Here is a 14,919-nt window from a genome sequence, read left to right on the forward strand (position 1 = left end):
AAGCAAGGTCTTGAGCTGTCTGTTTGCTGCCAAGTAGTGTCTGATATCATAACCTAAATAATGTCGCTCTGCCCACCCCCCCAAGCCCCCGCACAGCCATGTGCCCTTACATGATCTCTGTAACCCTCCCGGTGAGGACAAATCGCTCCTCACGGCGGGGACTGTTGCTCCGGGAAATCTGGACTGAGAGTACGTGTCTGCACAGTCTCCTCTATCCTTTACTTATCAGCCCTGTGCAGAATACTTGTCATTTAAAATACTTTACGAACATGTATGAAATAGGAAAATTATTTAAGTGCCAATTCTTTGTAGAATCTAAGCCAGATTTCTTACTGCACTAAGTAATACTATGTAGGTGTAAGGCAACTGTCACTTTGCAGCAATGTGGGGAAAAGGGTTTGGGTTTTGTGTTTGGGTTTTTTTTTTTTTGTTTTGTTTTAAATTACAGCACTGGCGGTAATGTGAATGGCTACGAGTGCATTCCATGTAGGACAGTCTTCCATGCTGGGATAAAGATGTTTTTTGGCAAGACCTTTCAAAGACAAAGGGGTAATGCACTGCATGCCAGATCCAAACTTCTTGCAAGTCTGTTAAAACCAAATGGAAGGGCGCACAGTTCTCTGCTGTCATGCAAAGCCTTGTTTCTAAATGGGGGAGCGAGAGAGAGGGGTAAAAAGGAGGGGGATCTGAAGGAAAAATCGGCCTATCCCTTCATCCTGTGGTGGCAAGAAAATTTGATTCTCTGCTGCCTACGTAAGCTGTGCTGCAAAAATATTTAATCAGAATTTAGTGTTTCTGTCGTCTGAGGAAATAGTTCTGCTCTCCTTGTAGGCACAAGCCCAGGATTTTCCATTCAGCTGTGGTGAAGTGTCGCAGCAGATAAAGATTCAACAGGTTGTAGGTAATATGGCAGTTCCTTATTCGATTCATTGCTGATAGAAACTCTGAAGAAGCTCCGGAGAATGTGAGGAGCGTCTGCTGTTGGGTTAATTATAAATAATCTGATGGGCAACCTTCTGTGATTTGGTTTATAGGAGAGTCACTGAACAATAGAAAGACAATGTTATGAAAATGCTTTTTACAAATTACCAGACTTTTTAGAGAAGGAAGGAAAAAAAATGGTGGTGAGGAAGTTCTTAAGTTTTTTGTTTGGGGCAATATGAGATGACAAGAAGTACCAAGCAAATCCGTTGTGCCTGCACACGAGAAATAGGGAGATGAGAAGTTGTTACGCCCAAAGGGAAAGATGCAGTGAGTTAAATGAAACAAGTAAAGTACTTTAAAACTCGCTGTCTTTTGAAACTAACAAGCAGCTCAACTTCTGTCTGTACGCAAGAAAGGGAGCTTGTTCCAGCTTGATAATGCTTAATTCAAATGGGAAGACTGGTGCGGATCCGGCCAGATCAAGCAACAGTTCGTGGAGTTCGACTGGTCAAAAGCTGGCAGCCTGTGACCACCTGGCACCCGACTCGAGACGTAGCCGTGATTTCAAAGTCTAACATGACTGACTACCTGTGGATGTCTAAGTTGAGGTACGTCCCATCCAAGATTTCTGCATCTGTGGGGATAACTTCTTCAAACCCCGCGGAAGGCGGGAAGGACGCGCGAGCCTGGCGACAACCGGCAGCGGCGGCGCTGCGGGCTGTGAGGGACCGGCGCCGGGCGGCAGCGCTTGGGGCAGTTCGCGGCGGCGGCGCCCCGCGTGGGCCGTGTGTTTCCGTGAAGCTCGTGTTTCAGAGGGAAACCGTTCTGCGGATCGCGTCAAAGCCACTCCAACCATCGCAGTGGTGAAAGGCACAACGAAGTGAAGGCGCCCCCGGCCCCGCCTCAGACGAGACGCGCGCCGGAGCAGGTGAGCGGCCGGGAGGGGTGTGGCGGGAGCAGGCGGAGCCGCCATCGGTGCGTCGCCGCAGCGCCGCCTCAGCGCGGGCGCTCTGTCAGCGGGAACCCACCGGAGCGCCTCGTCCCGCCCACCGCACTGGCGGTCATTCCAGCCAATGGGGAAGGACCGCTGGGGCCACCGCCCCGCCCTCCCCGAGAGTGTGGCGGCCGTTCTAGCCAATGGGCGCTGGGGCGGGGTGGGGGAGGCCCGCGTGCGCGGAGGGATCCGGCGGCCGTGAGTGGAGCGAGGAGGCGGGCTCGGTGTGGGGAGCGTTGAGCACGGCCGGGGGGCGCGTGTGTCCGTCCGCTTGTCTCTCCTCGTTGCGGGGGCGGCCGGCGCTCCTCTCTGCACGGGCGGCGGGGCCTGCTCTGCCGCTGGTCCGTGTCTCCCGCAGCGGGGGGGCCCGCGCTGGGGGCCTTTGTGGACATGAGGGGGGCCGCTCCTGGCGGGGCGGCCTTCGGTGCCACGGGCCTGGGGAGGCGCGGGAGTGTCGCGGCCCCTGCGGCGGGGACGCGCTGCTCGCAGCTCGGAGGGCGCTGCTGAGGCGGGCGGCGGGAGGGGAAGCCCCAGCAGCGCCGGGGCGGCGCGGAGCCTCTCGCCGGCCGGCTGGGCGCTGATCCCCGCTGCTCCCCGGGAGGCGGCGGGGCCGTCTCGGCGGGAGCGCGCTTTGCGGGCCCACCCCTCGCAGCGGGAGAGGCGCCGGGGTTACCTACCCACAGCAGTGGGCGCTTAAAGCAAGCAAATGCAAGAGGGAACGGGCAAAAAGGCCCTTCTTGGCCAGACACTGACAGTGTCTGGTCAGTAATGTGTAGGAGGGTGAGAACGGTTCTGGGTCCAGCCGACTCTCCCTCTCTGCTTATGAAAAGGGATGAGAATTGGGCTAAAATGTGTCATACTTCCCTTCTCTTTTAGTAGCCACCCAGCCTCCAGACCCTACTGTTTGAATCCAATGCAGTTTCTATGTATTTAGTAATCCTCTGAGTTTCTTTTCCATAAACTTTGTTTCACTCTGACGCACTATGAAATTTCATCACCAACAGGGACTCAGTAGCTCAGCTGGACACCATGTCAAGAACCAGCACTTTTTGATTTATTTTTTTACCAGGCTCTTGCAGCTCACACTTGTTGTCTTCTAGTTCTTGCCTTGGAAAACAGAGCAGTTGATCTCTTCCCATGCTGTTCATGCCACTCGTGATTACAGGCTCTCTCATACCCCTTCTTGGTTACTTCTCATACTTGTTCCCCTGCAAAAGTGATTCTAGTTTTTGGATGTCTCGCTACCCTTCTTGAACCTTTTCTAGCTTTGTTATTTTCTTTGCTTTTTGTTGAGATCAAGGCACCAGAACTGCTGTTCAGTTTTGTTCTGTATGTGCTGGTATCTTGGAGCTCTTGGCAGATGCTTTTAAATTTCTTCATAAATTCTATTTAATCGTATTCTTATCAAACACCATTCCCACTCAGGCAGGAGACTTCGGGATTATGATATGTGATTCTTCAAAAGCATCTGTGTTTGGTGGCAGCCAGAAAAACACATCAAATATTAGATTTTATTTTTTTTTTAGGAAAAGAAACTGACTGTAACAGAAAACATCATAAGATGACAGCATGAATGTGTGATCACGCATATCTTAGATACTGTATAGACTTCTAGTCTCATCTCTAAAAAGGTACATTAGAAGCAGTTAACAAGGATGAGCAAATGTGCCTGGGGACTTTTGTCAACCAGTCAATGGAGTGAGTTAAGACCCTTTAGGCCAGAAAAGAGCCAACTTATGGAGTGAGGGAAGGGGGACAACTTACAGGTGTCTGTGAAATGACATGTGGAGAGTGTATAAGGGTTCAACCATTTGCTTTCTCTTCCAATACACAAAGTATTTGCATCACATGAAGCCAGTAGCCATGTTCACAGAAACAAGGGGTAGTTATTTGCGAAGTAAAACTTATTACAAGCTAACATTATAAATTAAAAAACTTCATGTGAATTTAAGGGATACTGGACAAGTGTCTCTAAGAGAACTGCATTCACAGAATAAATCACTTAGATGCAGAAACAACTCCCTTAGAGGAAAATGGTTAAAGTCTGGGAGAGTATAGTGTGGGGAGGTATCCCATATATTGCCTTATCTTGCTCCTGAGAAAGCTGCTTTTGTCCGTTTTCAAGACAGAAGAATAACCAGTATCAGCCCTTGATCTGAACTAGTACAGCTTTCCTCTTGAACCATTTGGACATTAACAAAAATTTCATCAGACTTACTCCTGAAATGGAGCTGTTCTTAGATCTGTGGCAGGTGAGCTGCTTCTGGTCCACAAATCCTGCCTTGTCCCTCTTTCCCTACTCCACTAGTACATCAGAAAATTGCTTCAGGTTTGCATGCAGGTTTGTCAGTTCTGCTTTTCTGACATCCCCCAGCTTGGCCATCTTGTTCAGAGGCCATTCTGTTTTGTGGCACAAAGCTTGTATGCAGTGTTCTTGAGCTATTCTTGGAGATACGATTTCTTTATTGCTTTGCTTTTTAATTAGGTGCAAATGCAACACAAGCTAAGAAGTAATAGTAAAGAAGATCTGCCACATTGCTAGTTTTAAACCCTGTGTTCCTGTTAATACAAGGGTTTAATGTAGGTAGTATGGCAGTATCAGTACTGTATGTGTTACAAACGCTCTGAACCCCAGGGCATTCCTAAAATGCAACCCCATCTCCCTGGATGGCTCTTGTAGAGTCTTCATGAAGGCAGGGCACACGCTGCTCCTGGCAGGACCCAGGGCCTGGGGCATGAACAGATGGGCTAGCTGGAGCCTCAGGGCTCAGGGGCTTGGGGTTTAGTAGAGTTTAAAGGTTCCCTAAGTGCCAGAGGCACTGTGGGTTTCTCTGCTTCTTCCCATTAAAGCTTTCGGGGTTGTTTCTGGACTTGCGAGCAGTGAGCTTTCTGGGAGGGGTGTAGAGGGGCTTTGAAACAGTAGAACTCTCTACTCTCCTGGAACTAAAGGAATTTTCAAGTCTTGTTCACATAAACTCACTTTAATAGTTGTAGTTCTTGAGCATGAAAATGTCTTCATGCTGATGACCTAAGTCAGTATATGTAGACACTATATGTATGTTCAGAAAAGTATCTTGAATTTTGAAGGTATTCTTAATAGATGTACATAGTATTTCTACCATATGTTCTGAGGTACCTCTCCTTGCAACCTCACAGTTAATTACTGCGTGGTTCCTAAGGCTTTAATTTACAAACTGAAAAGACTATTAAAAAGTCAACTAAAAAATATTTATAGAAAAAAGGTGTCTATGGCTGCGTGCTTTACTACTGAAACAATGGGCAATGCTTCATTAGCAATTTTATCTGTGAGGGTTTCATTTCATGGGCATGGATTTAGTCCTTGCAAATGCTTATATGGGCTCACTGAACATAAAATTTCAGCTTTTGACTTAAGAACTGCAAGTTTGTATCTGTTTCAGTTTCTTAGTGTCAAAGCATAGATGTATCCTTGCCTAGGGGGTAATAGCAAACCAGATTACTACGTGTATGATGCACTTAATAAAAAAGAAAGTTGTGAGATAAGTGATTTTAAACTTCTAACATCTGTCCTAATGAAAAAAAGTTCTTGTACAGGGCCTAAAATATATTGCAGCATTGTGTATTGTTAGAAACTATATTATCTTTGTGAACTTGCAGCTAATTTTGTAGCAAATTATTTAAATAAGACATAATAAAATAAATAATTTTAGAGCATTTATGGTTTATTCAAGAAAAACTAGGGGCAAAATTAGCCGTTTTGTTTTGACTAGGTAACTTGACTCCAGAATTCTCTTGTATGAGGCCAATGGCCTAGGTGGGTCTTTAGGCTCTGAAGGACCCCCTGTTCGGCCAACCCAGCCCGAGAAGCCAGCAAGTCAATAAATGACACTATGGAAAAGCCACAAGCTCTACTCTTATCACATGTAGGTGGATGCTGTGTCACTGGAAAGGCAGAATAATTATTCTAGTGAATACTGATGAGTTGTTGTGCAATGGCATGTTAATGGTGCCATTTTCCCAGCATGCAGGGGGAAGCTGAGTTTTAGGAAATGTCTTGAAAGCTCTGCAAGGGTGAGCAGCATGGAGGGAAGGGTGGAAGGCGAGGGGACCACATATTCGGGAGTTCTTGTAATACAGAGAATAGGGAGAAGAAAAACCGTGAGCACCTATACTTCAAATTGTACTTAACTTTTGAGGCTGCACGCAATTCGGATAGCACGCGGCTCTCTTGGTGACTCCTGCCCAAAGGAGTGCCCTCCTTGCGTTTCAGGCTTTTGTTAAAGTCATTGCACGTGGACTAGTTCTTAGATCAGATGCTGAGAAAATGGGTTTCTTGCAAGAAGAATCTTTTTCGTTTTCTCCAGTCCTTTTCCCGTGCTGGGTTCCTGTTTTCGTCACCTTCGTTCCACGAGGTGGCACTGTCTCTTCTGGGAAGGACACCAACGCTTCCCCCCCTGGGCAGATGCTGCTTACCTGCCTGGGGTGAGCAGGGTTCAGCGGTGCTGTGCAGCGTAACCCAGTTAACAGAGTTTTCTGAAAATGTCTTGACTTTCCCGTTAGTATATACCGTGTCTTTTTTGATATGAGTTACGTCCATGTTCTTACCCACAAAATGCACAAATTTTTGGTCAAGTAGTGTGATCTTAGAAAAACATCTTCTTGAGCTTCTTGCCCACTTTTTTTTTGTTTATAGAAGGTTTCTGGCATTCAGAGGAATCTTTTTATGGCGTGGAAGTAAAAGCCAGGTGATGCTGATCCTAGAATACTAGTATACTTCATTTTGAGTCAGAATTGTGTGACTTTTGAACATGGGAAGGAATGGCCAGTAGCTATCATTATTTCTGAGAGGGAAAGGAGTAATTTCTATAGGATTTGCTAAATCCACAAAAGCTGTTTTTCCTGAAAGCTGATACAAAAAAAAAAAAAGGTGTACAGATTCAAGAAATCAAGAACTGTAATGACAACTTCCCTGTAAAAATACAAGCCAAACCTGTCTTGTATAGAAAGGGAACAGTGTTGCTGCTGTTCCTGAATTCTCTCTGGAGACATGTTATTTCCAATCTGCCTCCCACTGGTTTAAGAGCTTCTAAGTAGAGGGAATATGTTTTGTCTTGTTAGGAGGTTTTCCTAGTTAGCTGTTAGACAAAGTCTGCAGTGTTGATGGAGGTTGTTTTAACTCAGAAGAGTATGCTATTATTAAAAGCATTCAACATTGAAAAGGGCTAACATAATTAACTTTTTTTTCTCTGGTTGGTGTCTAGAAAAATGGATGATGATGACATTCCCCAGCTTTCATCCCATACGTTGGCTGCCCTCCAGGAGTTCTATTTGGAACAGCAGCAGAGAGAGGGCATGAAGACCTCCCAAGGGTTTAATCAATATTCCATTGGCTCAATAGAAGAAGACTGGGTAAGAAACGAAACTTCAGTGAATGAAGCACAGTTAGAAGAGTAGCCTTTACCGGGTTTCTTTTGTGGATGGATAATGAAATTCAATTAAAAAGGGGAACACTCGAGAAGTTCCTAGAGTGGCAAAATCAAACTATTCATGGACAGTAACACTGTAGGGATATTTGCTTTAATATTAAAACTGGGTATAGGTGTCTGTTCTGCATGTGCATGGGCCGTACAAAATGAAACTACCTGAAAAGAGTGAATAAAGCATCTGTCCCTTCTGGAAATTTTAACTCCAGCCTGGCATGTGAAGGTAGTGAAGATTCTACCTGGGTTTGAGGCAAACAGCGTAACAAGATGAAGCGATCTTTCATTTCACATCATCATTCTGTGTTTTATTTCTTCAGTTTTGTGGATGGCTGCCTTGCTTTTTTTTCTTCTGACCAACTGATTTTTTATTTGTCTCTGGGTTGGGTTTTGTTTGTTTGTTTTTTCTCCTTCTGATCTCTTCTGGTTTAGTACTTTTATGCTTTATTTTCTTCTATACTGTTCACTTTTCAAGTTCCTTTTTCCTCGTCAGCCAAAGTAACTCAAGAGCACATAAATATTATGCATCTGTACTTTGGTTTTGAACTAACCTTGTCAGTGATTTTGCGTTACTTGGTTTTCCTGATACTGCAGCAAATGCTTTGGAAACACAAAGTGCAAGCTACCTGCTGCTTGTCGCTGGATTACAGAAGTAAAAAGGCTCTCGGGAAAGCAGTCAGCTTTCCAGCTTTACTGTTTGTGAACTGAGGAGTTGCTATGGATTTTGGTTTCCTTCAAATATGACTCACCATACCTAACTGTACATAGCACACTCAGAAGATTTGATGTTGTTTGTAATTGTGCATTATCTTTCTCAGCAACTGAGCCAGTTTTGGTACAGTGATGAAACTGCATCACGCCTGGCCAACGAAGCAGTTGTGGCAGCTGGAAAAGGTGGCAGGTAGGCGTTAATAATTACATTGTAGATTTAACGTGTCCTTTCTGTAAATATTTTGTTTCTACTATGTAGACTGAGCATGCAGTTTAATTCATTACTCATTGTACTCCATCTTTCTTTGAGATATTGCAGAAATGCTTTACTGTAATTTAATTAATAATTCATACTGACCATTTAGCATTTCATTGAATGTTGTAGGCTCTGCCTTGTAAAAGTTTACTATGAATCTTTTTATTTTTTGAGAAACACAAAGCGGTCCAGAGCATATTGATAACTTGTAATTCTTTTTTCATACAATGTTTCTGTAGAACAGATGGAAAGACAGGGTTGTCTTCCTATTCTGTAAGGAGTTGTTTTTAATTTTAAATTTTCAAGTATATTTCCTTGCTGTTCTGAAACAAGATTTTCTCTGGAGTTAAGCTTAAGCTCTTTGAGCAGCACGGACGTTGAATAGGTAATGGCTTTAATACTTAGAACTCTGTTATTAAAGTAAGTATTGGTGAAAATGGAGGAAGAATATCTGACATTTTTGGGACTAATGTTTCAAAACTTCTCCCAGAGCAGCTCTGAGGACTGCTGCAGGGTTTTGTTGTTGTTTGCCTTTTAAATTAATATTCTAAGTTATTGTCTCTTTTTCAGGATAGCATGTGTTAGTGCACCAAGTGTGTACCAGAAACTGAAAGAACAGGAGGGTAAAGATTTTTCAGTATGTATACTGGAGTACGACAGAAGGTTTTCTGTATATGGAGAAGAATTTATTTTCTATGATTACAACCACCCTTTGGACTTACCTGAAAATCTCCTGCCACACAGTTTTGACATCGTAATAGCAGATCCACCCTATCTGTCTGAGGAATGTCTTCAAAAAACTGCAGAGACCATCAAATACTTAACAAAAGGAAAGATTCTGCTTTGCACAGGTATAACTAATTAAAATATTAGGTCACCTATAAGCATCTTTTTCTCTCTCTCAAAAGACAAACTTACTCAAGTGAGAAAAATACTAACTCAGTAATACTAATTTATTGTTAATTCAAGGAGGAATATGTATCCTAAGCTTTTTATTGTAATATTTTGTTCAATCTTTATTATAAACTGAAGACATGGGGTTTTTAATAGTTAAACTCAGTACTTTTTTCATATGGCATTACAAGTTTTACTAAATTTTTGAGGAATTTTAAGATCATCCTGCAAAGTTCCAGATTTTTTTTTTTTTTTTTCTTGTAAAAGGGTCGCTCTATAATTGCAATGAGTGAATTCTGGTTATGACAAACATAGGTGCACCTTATTGTTAATGTCTTACTGAATTACTTTACGAATTTGTGATTTTCTAAACATGTCAGTAGCTGCAGGATTTCAGCTGCTACACACTACTTAGCATCTAAGGTGAGCTAAGTAGAAAGAATGACAAATAGGTTGGAATGGCCTTTACTCAGTAAAGTGGGATGATTTTAGCTAAGTCTTGAAAAGAAAAACAAAATAAAAGTCAACTTTTTTTTTTTTTCATATTACCTCTCCTTACTGGCAACCATAGAAATTGTAATGTGAATGAATATATGAGGGGATTCTGCCACTTGGATCTTGCCCATCTTAGGCACTGAAATGCAGCAGGAGGAATTAAAAACCAGTGATGAGAGCAGTGAAACTGGAGAGATTACCAACTGTACTTGCAGGTCCTTCTTTATCAAGACGTACTTGCTGGTTTAAGAATCGATGAGTTTCTGCCTTAGTCATGGTGTTTCTTGTCTTGTAATAAGATTACAGTTTATCTGAAGACATCCAGCAAACTTTTGCAAAAAAGACAAAAACCCTCTATACGTACAATTTGAGAGAATTCAAGCAAGCAGGCAAAATAAAGATAATAGATGGCCAAAGAAAGCCTACTTCTTTGTTTAATTGCACATGGCAGTCATGCACAAGCATGGTTCTCAGAATATTTTTCCCTAAAATGGATAGGTGGTCCTTCAGTTTACAAAGTTTGAGAAATACTGCTCAAGGAAGTGATTTCTCATTGTGTAGCTGTAAATATGGCACTGTGGTTTATTTAAGTGGTAGAGTATATGTAATCTGTTTGCATTTCCCATGGCTCCCTACCATGTAATTTCTTTGGCATGTAGCAAGAAGATTGAGTTCAAGTTTCTGTTTTCTATAAAAGGGGCACTGATCTTACCCTCTACCTATTTTTATGAAACTTCTCCGACAAAGTTTTTATGAAACTTCTCCCCAATTTCCTTGGGGCGTCTTCCATTCTCTCAGATTTATATTAAATTTCCTAATAGATTCAGTTGTTAAAGAGGGAGTTTGGGAGGAGCTATTTAAAAAGCCCAAACATTCTGTTCTGTTTTTCTCATCAAATACTGATTATTTTTGCTGCAGGTGCCATCATGGAGGAACAGGCAGCAAAGCATCTTGGTGTGAAGATATGCAAGTTTATTCCAAAACACTCAAGAAATTTAGCCAATGAATTTCGATGTTACGTCAACTATGCTTCCGGACTGAACTGATCCTGATAAGATCTACAACTTTTCCAGTCACGCTCCTTTCTGTTTTTTGCCAGAAAATAGAAATATTCAGCTCCAAGTGCTGTTTTCTTGCTTTAGTCAACACAGCGTGACAGCCTCTCTCTTTTAAATGTGTAAGCATTTGCAGTTACCATGCTTTGTATCTTATCTTTTAGGTAAATGGGGACCAAACAATGCAGGTGCTGGATAATGGGAACTTCTTTGTTAGCATTCAAGGACTCTTCAGTGACCTCTCTGAAGTGATTTTAGCTGGTTGGCTTATAACAACACATTGGTGCTTTCCTTACAGACATCAGAATTGTTATTGCATCACAATTGATGACTTGGTAGCTACTGGATGGTTGAAAGAGCATGAATAGTGGTCTCCTTTCAATCTTGAGAGATCCTCCCTTAGTAAAATAATTGAGAGATGTCTGTTCTGAAATTGTCATGTTTTCGGATTCGTTATCCAGCAGGCTGATGTTTTTATAAAGGATAACTAGAAGAGACAATACGTCTCCTTCCGGGGAGGCCTTTGCAGTTGCTTTTAATAACAATCAGAACTACCTACCAGTTGCCAAGTAAGATAAGACCTACTATCCACTATTGTTGCCAGACTGGCTTTTTAAAAATTTGTGGTTATTGTTTCACCTTTTATCTAAAGCCTGTCACAAACCCAGACTTTCTTTTTGTAAAAGATAAGATCTATTTTGTCATCACTTACCACCATATAAACTTGTGTATGTATGCTGTAGTAGAGAAAAAGTAATGTAAGTTGTTAAACGTCTCTCTGCAGAAGTATGGTACATTTATTTTGTGATGATTATGTGTTAGAGCAACAAAACATCATGAGCTATTTAAAAACCACAGAACTAAGCTCTTCTATTTACTACTTAAGCTCATCTCCAGAGGTTGTATAACCTGATGTCTCCTTGAAAAAAGCACAATAAGGATTTCCCCATTAGAGAGAGATTTACTTCATTAAGAATCCTATACATTAGTGAGGCAAGATCACCTGAAATACAAAGCAATTACTGAATAAAAATGCAATACATCAGCCAGTCCTTGCATTACTGCTCCAGACTGTGTTTGTGGGTTCTCACTTTGAGTAACTCTTACTGTTGGTTACAAGACACTTGTGACCCACACATTTTAGTCCCTTAAATCTTGAATCATAATGGATCTGATTAAATACCGTGCCTGCTTTTTAATAGATTTCAATATCAGTGTAGAGATGATTTACTGGTATGTCAAGTTTGTAGTTACAAGAACAGTCCTTTTTTTTCCAATTGCCCAGTTTTATCTTTGCCTCCTATTCCACAGACAGCAGCAGAGCAGACTAGAAACCTCTAAGAAATCATTGAATCTTGTTAGACCACTGAGGTATAACATAATGTATTGATAAACTCCCCACTGTTTCCAGTATAAAATGTTAAATCTTATATAAAAGGTTTGTGCTATATTTCAATCAATTTCAATAAAAATAGATGATACATTAGAAAAACTTTTCTTTGGGATAGTAGAGATTTTTGGTAACTGGAAATTTTTAAAGCCAGTTTTGACTAACCTTTGACTGTACTACTGATGTATTTTTGGGTGAAAGCTGTTTCATAAATTATTCCAAGGCACTCATCAGTTTTATCAGCTATAAATACACTATACAAAACATAAATACTTGTCTTTATGTGCCATATTTATATATTTGGATTGTGTAAAAAACAAACAGAAATGCTGAGTCTACAAAATGAAGCACCTAACATGAAGTATTAAGAAATGTGTTTTGTGGTGGGGATTTAAGCTATCTACCTAATTAAGCTTGTGAGACAAGACTTTTAATAAGGTAAAGATAATACTTGTGTTTCTGTGCATTTGTGCTGCTTGGACATAGACTTTCCCATCTGGTGGAGTAAACAAATGAGCAGGAATGGAATATAATCCTCTCTCAGTGCTCAGAGAATCATGCTTCCTGAGGTGGACACAACACTGGTTCATAAATACCCGTCCAAGCCACTGTTGCTCTCTTTCCCACTTTCCAAGAGATCTGTTCGCTTCCTAAGGCTTTTTTCCCCCCTCACATTATTTATCTGCTGCTTCCTTCCCCCTCTCCCTCCATATTTTGTTTCCTGAAGTTTCATGATACCAGTTTTCTTTCTCTTTCACATGCCTTGGTTTCTATCAGACTGGTAATAGGGTTTGTCTCATTTTAATGAGAAACGGGCAGCAGGGGAAGAGCTCGCAGGGAGAATGGAGACCAGGCTCTTCCGACGGTCTCTCTGAGCCCACAGCTGATACAGTTTCACATTTTAAACCAGCAGCCATCCTTGCTGCTGAGCCCAATAAAGGCAGAATCCCCCCTGAAAATGACTGCCCACAGGTGACATACAGCTGGGTTTAGCTGTTCTCCGGGCAGCTATGCCACTACTTTTATGTGGCTGGTTTCAAAATAAAGCAAACCAGAATGTTAAATGCACAGGTATGGGCACAAATCTATACTTCACAATTGTAAACTGGTTTATGTTTATTGCCTCAGTGTCTTGCACACCAAGCAGATGGAGACAACAAAGTAACTCCTGAACCTTTAACTATGTAGAGACTTAAGTGAGACAGGTACAATTGATTGCCAGAAGTGATGATATTCTTCTCCTCCCCCCCCCCCCCCCCAATTAGAACATGCTATTCAAATACAAGCTTCACCTATGTTGCTGCTTTGCTATTAATTCCTTCAGCTGTCTACTTAATTTTGGTAAATGTGTGTTGTTGGGTTTTCAACATCAGAATTAAAATACAACTTTGCTAACCTCATCAGACACCTTTCTTAAAAAACTAAAAGTACAACATTCAGTTGTACCAAGAAATTCAGTTCACCAAGCAACTGCTACTTCTCACATGTAGGTCAGACAGCTTTGAAAAGAGGCACTGTGAAGATTCACGATTATGAAAATGAGTTTACACGTAAATCTGTGTAGATGCACTCAACAGAGCAGCCTGTTGTCCACCGGCTTCCCTCTTAAAAGCCTGGGGAGTGCAGGCAGCTGCCCAAGCAGAGCTTGACTAGTGGCATTCACAGCCTTCATCAATGATAGGAGGTAAACTATTTTTGTTGTATTTCTTTCCAAGGAAGTAGCTGTGTTTCTGAGAAGGCTTCAAGTCACAAAAACTCGTAGTGAATTTGTACTTTGTGCCATTACAGTGACTTTAAGAAATATTATGTGACAGCAAAATCTTTTTTTCTGTAATAGCATTATTCAAAAAAACTTCAGTGTTAAGTAGTGATGGGTTTGCTTTATTTTGCATGTCACATGGATTTTTCTATGGGAACAGACTGTGGTGAAGCATTACCACCATGCTGCTTTCCCAGTGGCATTTATGATTGCAGAGGCGTATGTGCTACAGCCTCTTGGCTGCAGTAACAGGCGCTGTGCAGCAGCAGGACATCTCAATGCCCTGCTGTCGGTATGAATGTGGCACTTGTCAGAGGAAACCTGGGGTCTTGTGCATAGGCTGATGGCTGTAGGTGGAAGGGACTAGACTGCAGCTGCCTGCGCCTCACCCCAGATGACAAATGAAACATTTCTAGAAATGCTGTTGCATGAAATCCAAGGTATTGCTTCCATTAATATATAATCTGCACTTCCCATTGAAAATGGTGTTGCTCTCAGCTTGATGCTGCTGTTAGCTCATCCCGGTACTGCACAGTTGCCTTCCCTTCTGCTGCCCGTGCCCCTCTGTACCAGAGCAAGTGGGAAATACCTGATGGTTGGTTTTGCCTCTCTCCCTTGGCTACCTGCAGGGCACAGCCCCATTGCTGTGCAGTGAGGTGGGAAACAGGGCGGCTGGGTTCAGGTTCCAGAAGCCCATCATCAGCCAGTGTCAGACCTGCAGCCTCCTTAGATGGGAGTACAGCAAAAATGAGTGGTAGCTCGTGCCGCTACTCAGCAAAACGTAGGATTGACCAGATCTCCCTCAGGTGCCCTACTCCAGGTAGTTATGGCTGTTCCCTAATCCCGGCAAGATTAATGGGTGTTTATACTTTCTAAGCACATCACAGCCTTTTTCCCTTGCTGCTTTAATGTTCACCTTCCCCCATGCGATTTCATGTTTACTTACAGCTGTAGACCTCTGCGTTCTGACAAACACCTTCAT

The 14,919-nt window shown here is 42.4% G+C and overlaps 1 protein-coding gene across 1 annotated transcript; it reads left to right on the forward strand.

Moving 5' to 3' along the window:
- Positions 1–2,116: 2,116 nt before the first annotated feature.
- On the forward strand, positions 2,117–12,367 carry EEF1AKMT1 (EEF1A lysine methyltransferase 1). The gene is made up of 5 exons (XM_082498764.1): positions 2,117–2,142; positions 7,159–7,306; positions 8,196–8,278; positions 8,915–9,195; positions 10,652–12,367. Exons 2-5 carry the CDS (start codon positions 7,163–7,165, stop codon positions 10,777–10,779), a joined length of 636 nt encoding a protein of 211 aa, XP_082354890.1. The 5' UTR covers positions 2,117–2,142; positions 7,159–7,162; the 3' UTR covers positions 10,780–12,367.
- The last annotated feature ends 2,552 nt before the right edge of the window (positions 12,368–14,919 follow it).

Source organism: Vanellus vanellus, assembly GCF_965231255.1.
Source record: "Vanellus vanellus genome assembly, chromosome: 1".
In the NCBI taxonomy this organism is placed as follows: Eukaryota; Metazoa; Chordata; class Aves; order Charadriiformes; family Charadriidae; genus Vanellus; species Vanellus vanellus.

Coding starts and splice junctions, on each gene's coding strand:
- EEF1AKMT1 (XM_082498764.1), top strand. CDS start 7,163: ATGGATGATGATGACATTCCCCAGCTTTCATCCCATACGTTGGCTGCC. Junction 7,307..8,195: donor GCTCAATAGAAGAAGACTGG/GTAAGAAACGAA, acceptor TATCTTTCTCAG/CAACTGAGCCAGTTTTGGTA. Junction 9,196..10,651: donor AAAGATTCTGCTTTGCACAG/GTATAACTAATT, acceptor TTTTTGCTGCAG/GTGCCATCATGGAGGAACAG.